This window comes from Dendropsophus ebraccatus, chromosome 1, assembly GCF_027789765.1.
Source record: "Dendropsophus ebraccatus isolate aDenEbr1 chromosome 1, aDenEbr1.pat, whole genome shotgun sequence".
NCBI classification, from domain to species: Eukaryota; Metazoa; Chordata; class Amphibia; order Anura; family Hylidae; genus Dendropsophus; species Dendropsophus ebraccatus.
Window position 1 is genome coordinate 72,695,356 of NC_091454.1, and position 11,845 is coordinate 72,707,200.

The following is an 11,845-nucleotide window of genomic DNA, read 5'->3' on the forward strand; positions in this document are numbered from 1 at the left end:
GTATGACAATATGCAGACTGCTCTGATCATTGATTCAATGTGGAAATTTGTTTATGTTTTAAGCAGTTAAAAACCATGAAAAATGTGATTCAGACAATGTTTCTACATGTAGAGAAATGCATGTGGCCGAAACCAGTCTCCCCCACGCTCCCCAAGGTGGGGCGTCTTCAGCTTTAGAGCTTAGGGCAGCAGCTATTAATACGGCCCTGACCAGGGTTCACATGTGGCTGCTACGTCTGCACCCAAATATCACCATCATGATTCCTGCCACGCTGAGAAAACTACATTCACTAACCTCGGAAGTAGCTTTGGTTTTACATATTTAAATGGATGAATAGATTGCCTTACACTTTTTGCTTGCTTCCTTTTCAATACCAGGTGACATTCTTATTGAAGGGGAGGATACAATGGATAACTTGTTAAGTATGTGACCCATGTCACATGCATTTACCATCTCCGGAGTTCATTACAATGAAAATGGGTAATTGTAGATAAAGGGATAGAGGTACCAGCACAATTTTAGCAATTTTGCATACAAAAAGATCCTTTGCACTGTATGATCATGTAAGCAAATCAAACAGAAGCTATGACAAATACTGATTTTCATTTACTTTATTAGGAATTTGATATGCAAAGCTAAACTACATATTGAAATTTTCTTGAATTCCATCTGGATTGTAATCTTGGCTTCCTAAAATAAACAATAAACAAAAAATAATGTGTAATAGAAGATCCATACAGTGGCAATAAATAACACTGTTGATAAGGTTTATAATGTGTGTTATATGTAAAGCATTACTGTCACACAGACATGTCAAATGTTTTGATCGGTTGAGGCGCAGTGGAGCCCATTTCTTGCAACAAGTTGGATGTAAACTTGTCAATACTATCTCAAAGGGACATTATGTTGGCATACAGCGATATAAAAGCCAACATTTTACAGTTTACAACAAGGATTTATTGGTTCCCAAATGTGAGAAAAATGCATTGCAATAATGTACTGCTGTAAGTAAATATGATCTATAATGATCTATAATGCTTTCATGTTCAAGCCTTACAGTCAACTGAACTAGTAGTTATAAAAGTGTGGTTTTCCATCCCTTGTACAGCTGCAACTTTCAATATGACATAAAGGCATAAGTGCTGCGGTATCGGTTGCCGTTATACAAATAAAAATCATTATTATATTACTATTATAGGCACAAAGTTGCTGAGAGCCACATAGGGCACACTGATTCTTTTTCACACCATTCGTAGGTATTACATATTGGTGTGGGCCATTGATTTTCATAACTATGCTTTTATATGACTACTTGTATTGAATTGCATAGGTCAATTCATTCACTCGCCTGTTAAAAGTTAATTTTACATTTTATGGCCCTGTTCACACAATGTATTTTTTCAATAAATAACAGCCCTTGTTGCAGATTGCAACACCGGACACTATTTATTGAAAGTCTGAAATTACATTGGTTTCTATGGAACAACAGCCGCAGTGTATACGCTCTGTATACACTGCGGCCGCACATAAAACTCACATGTTCATTTTGTGCGACCGCTATTCGGTGAAATAGTTTTTAGTTTGACCAGCACATCCTGAACAGTCACTAATACAGTGTGATTATACATGTGTCATCCATATTTTACCTGTTTTTTACCTCTGAGTCAGTTAGCCAAGAGATCCAGTTTATCTACCAAGAATATTTGTCAGCCCTCCTAGTGGTCCTCCTTGTCCATTCAGTAATGATCCAAGCAGTGGTCCTGGCAAATTCAATACTCCTCCAAGCAACCCTCCTTTTCCACTTAATAACCCTGCAAGCAGATCAGTTACTCCCCCCGTTAGACCACCAAGACCTTGAGATGCCTGCCCACAACCACCATTTGTCTGTCCACCTAAGATGCCCCCTACTCCACCAAGTGCGTTTCCTAATAAACCTTTCTGACCACCAGACTCCTGGGAACCCAATAATCCTCCCGTTAACCCTCCAAGTAGTCCCTGCCCACCCAGTAATCCATCTAGTAGTCCACCTCCAAGTAGGCCTTTCACTGGGCTTAACAGTGATCCTAATAAATCTCCCCCAAGTAGCCCACGAGTAACACGTTTATTTCCTAGACCTGTGCCCTCTTTGTTTTTGTTAATAACCTGCAAAATAAAGAAATACAGTATTAGTTTTGCAGAAACAATATTCACTTAGAAATAGCTGCTGCTGTTCTATTATGAGGGCATGGGTCTCAAAATCAGCGTGGATTCCACATAGAAAAAGCCTCCTATTGAGCTGAAAGGCATTTCTGTGACTGCACAAAATTTTTTTGATGCAGTTCCAAATTTGCCTGAAGCAGAATCCACTAGCAGACATCCATAGAATTCAATGGGAGTTTATAATTTAGCTCCAAAAGGCGCTTCAACTCTGCTTCATTTCAGCATTAAGCAGAATGAGAATTTCAAGAAGAATTTCAGCCTAGCACCTTCGCTAAATAAGGATACTGAATCAGCATGAAAGGTTAAAGTGTTAAATGGGTGTTTGCGGAAATGATGCTTGTGTGTGTGTGTGTGTGTGTGTGTGTGTGTGTGTGTGTGTGTGTGTGTAATAAGGATATATTGAGACATTGACTAGAAGTTTGATTATGACTTTTCTGTAATTTTTGTAAATCCATTTTGAGTTTTGCTGGATTTTTTTCTGAGATCATGGCATAACTGTGCTTTTACTGTATGGTTAATGAGTATAGGCTAATACCGAGACCTGTGCAGTCAGTCCAATGAGGACGTCCATTATGACCTCTACCGTTTATTGGTGGCCCATGTGCAGTGACTGAGCCTCGACGCTGCCAGTACCTGGAAACATTTGTACTAATCTTGGAAAGTTAGGTGCTGGGTGACAGATTCCCTTTAAATTTCACCTACAGCTACACACTTAAAGGAGAAGTCAGACGAAAATTTTTATTAAAGTATTGTAGTGCCCCTCAAAAGTTATACAAATCACCAATATACACTTATTACAGGAAATGCTTATAAAGTGCTTTTTTCCCTGCACTTACTACTGCATTAAGGCTTTACTTCCTGGATAAAATTGTGATGTCACGACCTGACTCCCAGAGCTGTACGGGCTGTGGCTGCTGGAGAGGATGATGGCAGAGGGATGCTCAGTGTCCCTCCAGTGCCCTGTGTCCCTCAGTGTCCCCCTGCCATCATCCTCTACAGCAGCCACAGCCCGCACAGCTTTGGGAGTCGGGTCGTGACATCACTATTTTATCTAGGAAGTAAAGCCTTGATGCAGTAGTAAGTCCAGGAAAAAAAGCACTTTATGTGCATTTCCTGTAATAAGTCTATATTGGTGATTTGTATAACTTTTGGGGGGCTATACAATACTTTAATAAAAATTTTCACTGGACTTCTCCTTTAAATCACTTAATAATTTTTTATGCTACTGTAATCATTTAGAAGCCGGGAGGATTTGAAAGTTTGTTTTGGGGCCCAGCCTTGTGTAGTTACACCCCTGCACCCAGTACACTCACACACACCACATTCTGCACCAGCTGAAAGCATGTCTATTTGACATTAAAGGTGTTCTGCCACGAAATGGTTAAAAAAAAAACAAAATTGCACAATTTTGAAACTATCCATGTGAAAACAGCAGCTCCCCAGTGTTATTTTGACCCTTTTTAGCCTATTTCTTGATCTTTCTGCTGCTCTGGCATCCTCCTGTCTGTGGGAGGAGCCTAGCGTGAACCATGTGACCAGCAGGCATTGCAGTCTGGTCCTTGTTATCATAGATACCAAATAACAGTTGTTTTGTTTTCTTCCGCTGACCTAACCCGCATAAAAAGTAGTCCCTTAGGCCCCATTCAGACAGAGTAAGAGCGGCGGAATTGTCCGCCGCAGAATGCCGCCAGCCTCCATGTCATAATGACACTCTATGGGAGGCTCACGCGCCGCATCGCTTAGCGTCTCTCAGCGCTGCAGAATAAACATGTTCATTCTTTAGCGCTGAGAGATGGAGCGCGCAAGGCTCCCATAGAATGTCATTATGACATGGAGGCTGGCGGCATTCCGCCGCTCTTGCTCTGTGTTAACGGGGCCTTACACAAGGTGAAAAATACACCAGTAGCACTCAGTCTTTAAAATGTGATGTGTTAGGGCAGAATTTAGGAGAGGAGTTTGTGCGGCGGATTCCGCTCAAAATTCTGCCTTTCCTATTTCTTCAATGGGATTTCTCTTGCGTGTCTGCTCTTCGCTCAAAAAAAGAACCTGGACACGCTATCCATGGACATCCAGTATGAGGCACACCTGTATATACCCTGCTAATTCGTCAACCTGGCAACACTGCCTCCGCCAGCCCTGTTTGAGCCCTGAAATAGTACTCAGGCCCTTCTATACCCTTACATAATAGTAAGGCCCCCATTCTTACCCGACGATCCTTCCACCCCACCCCCAGTGCACTCTCCTGGAGACTTATATTTCTATATATTGTGCTGCTTTCTGCTACATGTTTCGCCCAATAAGTAGTCTTTCTAAGAAGGTAGTCAAACAACCCCTTACAGCTCAGCTTCCTGGACATGACATATATGACATATGTGTAACGTTTTAAGAAACTAAGGCCATTACAGAGTTTGTTATCCAGCTTTTCCAGGTTCCTAACTCTGCCTGCTCTCTAGCTCCCCAACCTCTTCTTAAATCAGGGTTCCACTAGCCCTGGAAAAGCTGGGTGACCTCCATCATACTGAGTACAGGATGCTAGGAAAGCTGGGTGACCTCCATCATATTGACTACAAGATACTGGGAACGCTGGGTGAGCTCCATCATACTGACTACAAGATGCTGGGAAAGCTCAGTGACCTCCATTATACTGACTACAAGATGCTGGGGAAGCTGGGTGACCATCATATTGAGTATAAGATGCTGGAAAGCTGGGTGAAATCCATCATACTGAGTATAAGATGCTGGGAAAGTTGGGTGACCTCTATCATACTGAGTACAGGATCCTGGGAAAGCTGGGTGATCTCCATCATACTGACTGCAAGATGCTGGGAACGCTGGGTGACCTTCATCATACTGAGTATAAGATGCTGGGAAAGGTGGGTGACCTCCATCATACAGGATATAAGAAAAGCTTGGTGACCTCTCTCATACTGAGTATAAGATGCTGGAAAAGCTGGGTGACCTCCATCATACAGGATATAAGAAAAGCTTGGTGACCTCCCTCATACTGACTACAAGGACCTAGCACCCATGTAAGGTAAAGGAGGGGGGCATTGTATGTTCAACAGGCCTTGCATGTCATATGGGGTGGGGGAACTGTATCATACAGTGAAAGCTGATCTGTGATTGGTTACTATGGGCAGACAGTTTTGGGTTCCAGCACATTGATAAATAGAATGCAGTGATGCCTGTATCTGAGAGACTTGCTTTTACCCAAAAGATAGCAGTGCCAGCAGAGCCCTCACATCACAGATAAATTAATCCTGGTAAATTGAATATATTACAGTATATTCTAGACAAGAGTTTTCTTAATCAGAGTATGCTGATATTTGCCAATTCAAAGCTCTTACCTGCAGAGCACACATGGCTGCCACGTTGTGATAAAAAGGGTTATACTTTTCCTGTAAAAAAAATAAATATACAGCGATAATGAGTACATCTTATTGTATCAATTAAAAAAGTCATAGGAAAATGACATAATGTGTGCCCAGAAACATTTGGTAGGCCAGACCTGCTGATTGTAGCAGGATTGATCAACCATCTAATATATATGCTAGCACCAGAATCTCGAATAAATCCAGAAGAAGGAATAGCTTCAAATGCAACTTTTATTGATATAACTAAAAAGAAATAGCCAGAAAATGTCCTCAGGGTGGAACAGATGCAACAGTACGTCATGAGGCACCCTCGACCAGTCCTGGCACATGCAACGTAACCAAAAAAGTCTACTAGTGTACAAATTACGCAACTACTGAGTCCAATGTACTGGGATAAGCACCATGAGGAACTACTGTGTAGGACAATGTGCCACCAATGTTGCACCAACAAGCAGGCCAATATGTTGCCAGTCAGTAAATAGGTTACATCCAATCCTGCCAGTCAAGCTACAGTCACTTTCAATTCACCTGTGTTGGTGACATCATCAGAGGCTATAAGTTAGAAGTTAACAAACAATATTAAATCAAAGCAGCTAACACCAAAACTGTATTTAAATATACATATACAACAGGTATGGTGGACCACTAAGGCAATTAAAATTAGTTACACTCTTTTTTATACACTAACAAACCCTCATGAATGAGTCTGTTGCTAGAAGAGTAATCAGCTCCTGATACCCGATTTATCGCACACAATGTCAAATGTCAGACTGTAACATAATTGGTGGAGGCCCTTGGGAAAAAAATCTTCATGGTCACTGTAAATATATCAAATGATGCATGTCTTACTTTTCTCAATATGCCTTCTGTAAAAAAAATACTTAGTCTCATTTCTAAGTATCTGGAAATACCCCCTAGTCATGCGCAGGAGTGGAGTGCAGATCATCACGGTTTTGGAACACTTGTATAAAATATTCTTATTCAATATTTTTTATTGTCAGAATGATGGATGTACAGATACATGGTATATTCCAGTTACAGTACAGGTATCAGGTATGTGTCTGTAACTAGCAATGTGCTAGAAGAACATCCATAACAAGCCATGTGCCTGCATCAGAACAGCAACTGTAACAAGTAATGTGCCTGCATCAGAACAGCGTCTGTAACAAGTCATGTGCCTGCATGAGATCAGTGTCTGTAACAAGCCATGTGCCTGCATCAGAACAGCGTCTGTAACAAGCCATGTGCCTGCATCAGAATAGCGTCTGTAACAAGCCATGTGCCTGCATTAGAACAGCGTCTTTAACAAGCCATGTGCCTGCATTAGAACAGCGTCTGTAACAAGCCATGTGCCTGCATCAGAACAGCGTCTGTAACAAGTCATGTGCCTGCATCAGAACAGCGTCTGTAACAAGCCATGTGCCTGCATTAGAACAGCGTCTGTAACAAGCCATGTGCCTGCATCAGAACAGCGTCTGTAACAAGCCATGTGCCTGCATCAGAACAGAGTCTGTAACAAGCCATGTGCCTGCATTAGAACAGCGTCTGTAACAAGCCATGTGCCTGCATCAGAACAGCGTCTGTAACAAGTCATGTGCCTGCATCAGAACAGCGTCTGTAACAAGCCATGTGCCTGCATCAGAATAGCGTCTGTAACAAGCCATGTGCCTGCATTAGAACAGCGTCTGTAACAAGCCATGTGCCTGCATCAGAATAGCGTCTGTAACAAGCCATGTGCCTGCATTAGAACAGCGTCTGTAACAAGTCATGTGCCTGCATGAGAACAGCGTCTGTAACAAGTCATGTGCCTGCATGAGAACAGCGTCTGTAACAAGCCATGTGCCTGCATCAGAACAGCGTCTGTAACAAGCCATGTGCCTGCATCAGAACAGCGTCTGTAACAAGTCATGTGCCTGCATCAGAACAGCGTCTGTAACAAGCCATGTGCCTGCATCAGAACAGCGTCTGTAACAAGTCATGTGCCTGCATCAGAACAGCGTCTGTAACAAGTCATGTGCCTGCATCAGAACAGCGTCTGTAACAAGTCATGTGCCTGCATCAGAACAGCGTCTGTAACAAGTCATGTGCCTGCATTAGAACAGCGTCTGTAACAAGCCATGTGCCTGCATCAGAACAGCGTCTGTAACAAGTCATGTGCCTGCATCAGAACAGCGTCTGTAACAAGTCATGTGCCTGCATCAGAACAGCGTCTGTAACAAGTCATGTGCCTGCATCAGAACAGCGTCTGTAACAAGTCATGTGCCTGCATTAGAACAGTGTCCATAATGACTTGAACATAAACATGTAATTCACCAATTTATGTGTTTTTACCAGCAGCCGTTCCATGATGGTTATCTGTCCTGCTAGAACACCATTCTCATCCTTAGCTACTTGCTCCTGCGAGACAACAGATAACACAAGAAGTTAAATAGAATAGTTAAATAGAGTGTCACTTTATGAACATTTATTGAGGCGTCACATACACATTCTTAATGAATTTCAATGGGTTTGAAAATGCTGAGTATCAGACTGAGATTTCCCCTGAAGCAATGAATTCACTACAGGCTTGATCTATAAGATTGAACCTCAAACATAACTAACCAGCCCACAGTACGGTGCACAATGCAGTTATAACATAAACAGTCAATTATATACAAGAAGAAAACATACTGGATTTTGTGTCCCAAAGATCTTTTCAGTGGTGCAGCCTGTGTCCTCCTAATATGTGAGAATGTAAAACAATATCACAAGTGAGTGAAAGACCACAGCTATCCAAATACAGCACCAACATTTATTATAACGTTTTGTGGTAAACTATAGGATAGCTACATGTCAGATGGCTATAAGATGGTTTAAATATATTTGTTGCATTCTTCTCCTAATTTAATTGCTATTCTTTTATAATAATTAACAGTTTTGCCCTGTTATCTGTTATGACCTCTGATTGGCAGCTCCTATACAACACCAAATGGCCATTAAGCCATATGTTTCCTTATTTCTTTACTGTTAACAACAGCCATTTCTATGCACAGGGTGGGTGTGAGAGATGGTTGTGCTAGTTGGGCTTTGGAGGACAATATGTATTTGGAATGGAGCCACTTGTGGCAAGCACTATTCTATAGAGGCATCTCTAAAAGACACTCTAAAGGGCATCTGTAGCAGGCATAAATTAGGCAACTATTTAAATGCTTTACATGTAATGATCTGTCAGGTTTTCTGGAACAGTAATCTCTATGTGGTACCATCTAGGAAGTAAAAAGTTTCTATTTCCTTGATACAGAAATGACGTATCTACTCAATTATGAGATCACACACTGTGAACACTAAACAAGGTTCATGCGGAAATTTAGATTAATGTACCGTAATTGAGATCAACATAATATAGGATGCCTACCTCAAGATTTTGTATTGCTTTGATAAGTCTTTCATCAGGCAAACCCTATGAAGAAAACATAAGTGTAGACATAAAATCTCTATAAAACACAGTCTGAAAGCACTATAAACAAACATGCTAATTTTCTTTTTACCTTAGAATTTAAGTACATGCAGATTATTTTTGCCACACTCTCAGCAGCTTTTTCATTGTTTTCCTAAAAAAAAAGTATATATTTTTTATCATGTAAACAAAAAGATGCATAATGTGCTTATAGTATAACAGAAATTGGGAAACATTTAAAACATATTGTTCAGGTTGAACACCAGTCACAATTTACAACCAACACAGAGATTCAAGTCAAGTAAAGACGGCCGTAGACAGAAGATTTTTTGTTCATGAATAAATGTTACTGTCCAGTGGTCCTCAATATATAGAAATTTTATATATATATATATATATATATATATATATATATATACATATACACACACGCACACTGGACCCTCAAGATACAATATTAATTGGTTCCAGGATGACCATTGTATGTTAAAACCATAACTCTATGGAAAACTCATTAAAGCGCACAGGGCACTGGGGATAAAGGTAAGTTTCTTACCTTCATCCTTGCCACAGTTTCCATGCAGTTTGTAGTTAAATCCATAGACTAGTACAGTGGTTTGCGGTGGATGGGGCAGGCTGGATTGGTGCACTGGGGGCAGTAGCCTCACTCCCAATGCAACAAACTGCCTTACTAGCCTATGGATTTAACTACAAACTGCGCAAAAATAGCACCAAGGATAAAGGTAAAAAAACTTATCTTCGTTGCCCTGCGCTGCAAGGAAATAGCGGGTTAGATCTGTCTAGTCTGCTGATGGTTTCGCTCTTAGATTTTTACTTTTTGCAGGTGCTAACATAGTATGTCATACACTTACCATACCCTTCTGCAAGCAGCTTACACCTTCATCGGAACTTTGTTCAACATTGCCATTCCTAATAACACTTGACATGCCAGGAGCTAGAAAATATAAAACACTGTTAGTAATCTTAACTACAACATTTAAGAATAGAACAGCATATTTATTACAGTTAGTGCTGGGCCAGTGCAGAAACCGGCACAGAGCGGCCTTTTGTTCAACAATAAGTATGAATTCTTCATGGAAAAATAAGACATCACCTAAAATTAAGACATATCGCATCTTTGGGCGCAAAAACGAATATAAGACACTGTCTTATTGTAAGGGAAACACAGTATGTATGGCACATGCTGTGTATATTAAGAAGGAATTTCTTATGAATTTAATCCAAGTTTCCAAACCCGGTGGTGTTTTACTTTGACACAACATAAAAATAAGGGCAAAATACGGCCGTATTTGGATAAATACTGCCTGAAATAAAGAGCATGATCATTATTTCAGGCTATATTTATCAAAATACGCCATATTTTGCCCTTATTTTTACATTGTGTGAACATAGCCTAATAGTGAAAGCTTACAATAAATAAAATGCAGCACAGTGAAGAAGAAGAAACCAGTTAAAGCCTAGGTTGACTTTAGCTGCGATTTTACAGCACTCCCTTTTAAAAAGGATGTATATCTATAAAAAAAAATCTCTCTTTATGTGAATAGGTCCCAACTTCTGGGTTGAACAATTTCATATCAATATAGATCATTTTCCTCTTGTACAGAGTCCTTCTGCATACCCAGAATAAATTGATAACATTCTGTGTGCCTGTAGATAACTTTAGAGGTAGCCTAGGACTGCACTGCATACACTTTATGCATTTAAAGGAGAAGTTTCGCGAAAATTTTTATTAAAGTATTGTATTGCCCCCCAGAAGTTATACAAATCACTAATATACATTTATTACGGGAAATGCTTTTAAAGTGCTTTTTTCCCTGCACTTACTACTGCATCAAGGTAGTTGGGTCGTGACATCACCATGCTATCCAGGAAGTGAAGCCTTGATGCAGTAGTAAGTGCAGGGAAAAAAGCTCTTTATATACATTTCCTGTAATAAGTGTATATTGGGGATTTGTAGAACTTTTAGGGGGCAATACAATACTTTAATAAAGATTTTCGCTGGATTTCTCCTTTAAGGGAAAGTGTCACCATCTAATCTATCAGCCTCATGGTATAGTTCAGGAAGAGCTGAGCATATCAATATATATCTTTGTAGGAATATATTCAGTATAACTTGTCATGTACTGCAATCTGTGATGTTTCCATGCTTAGGAGTCTAATAAGGGGATCCTATCACTAGGTGACACTGTCTACTGAAAGAGAAGAGATTTCAGTCAATAAGTTCTTCAACAAGGATATCTGTGTGAAACAACTGGCGTAATTCGGCCACAGCGGCCAATCACAGCTCAGCTTTGATATCATAACGAGCTCTTAATGAGCTGTGATTGGTTATAATAGGCCACTTACACCAGTTGTTGTTTCACACAGATTGTGTACTGCACGACTAAACTTACCAGCCGAATAGTTACACTATCTCTGGCACTTACCAAAACAGCATAGAGCCGCAATCAGCAGGAGATGATACATGGTCTTCACTTCTGTCCTTCTAGCAAAGGGGATCTTCACTATGAGCTCTGGAAATGAACTGTGTAATAACTGGAGATTTGGTCAATTTATACTATCTGCAGTCTACTAGTACATTCAATACTAACCAAACATCCATCATAATGATACAGATGGTGTAATACCATAGTGAAACATAAGAAGGATGAAACCTGATAATCGTGATCCTTACCTGTCACGTTGTGCTAGGATGATCAAAGTTTATGAACTTACTGGTTATTTTGTACCGTCATGTTAATTAAATGTTATCTTAGAATTTACTTGGCAACAGGTAAAACCAAACATAGGGGAAGCTGTAGTAAGAAATGGTAA

General features: G+C 40.3%; 1 protein-coding gene across 2 annotated transcripts; it reads right to left on the reverse strand.

Annotated features, from left to right (window-relative positions):
* Positions 1 to 597: 597 nt before the first annotated feature.
* Positions 598 to 11,563, reverse strand: LOC138774440 (uncharacterized). Of its 2 annotated transcripts, none has more exons than XM_069955324.1 (9): positions 11,458 to 11,563; positions 9,883 to 9,965; positions 9,102 to 9,164; positions 8,969 to 9,013; positions 8,245 to 8,292; positions 7,906 to 7,971; positions 5,548 to 5,598; positions 1,659 to 2,143; positions 598 to 691 (listed from the first exon to the last, which is right to left on the reverse strand). In XM_069955324.1, the coding sequence occupies exons 1-8, from the start codon at positions 11,495 to 11,497 to the stop codon at positions 1,688 to 1,690; spliced, it is 852 nt and encodes a 283-aa protein (XP_069811425.1). In that variant the 5' UTR covers positions 11,498 to 11,563; the 3' UTR covers positions 598 to 691; positions 1,659 to 1,687. The 2 variants fall into 2 exon arrangements, with proteins under 2 accessions (XP_069811425.1, XP_069811417.1); XM_069955316.1 differs by having other exon boundaries at positions 1,648 to 2,143.
* Between the last annotated feature and the right edge of the window lie 282 nt (positions 11,564 to 11,845).

What these genes read in the sequence shown, in the direction of transcription:
- LOC138774440 (XM_069955324.1), bottom strand. Translation starts at nt 11,497, where the DNA reads ATGTATCATCTCCTGCTGATTGCGGCTCTATGCTGTTTTG. An exon ending in TCTTTGGGACACAAAATCCA is followed by an intron (nt 7,972 to 8,244) that starts GTATGTTTTCTT and finishes GTTGTCTCGCAG; the next exon opens with GAGCAAGTAGCTAAGGATGA. An exon ending in CAGCCATGTGTGCTCTGCAG is followed by an intron (nt 2,144 to 5,547) that starts GTAAGAGCTTTG and finishes TTTATTTTGCAG; the next exon opens with GTTATTAACAAAAACAAAGA.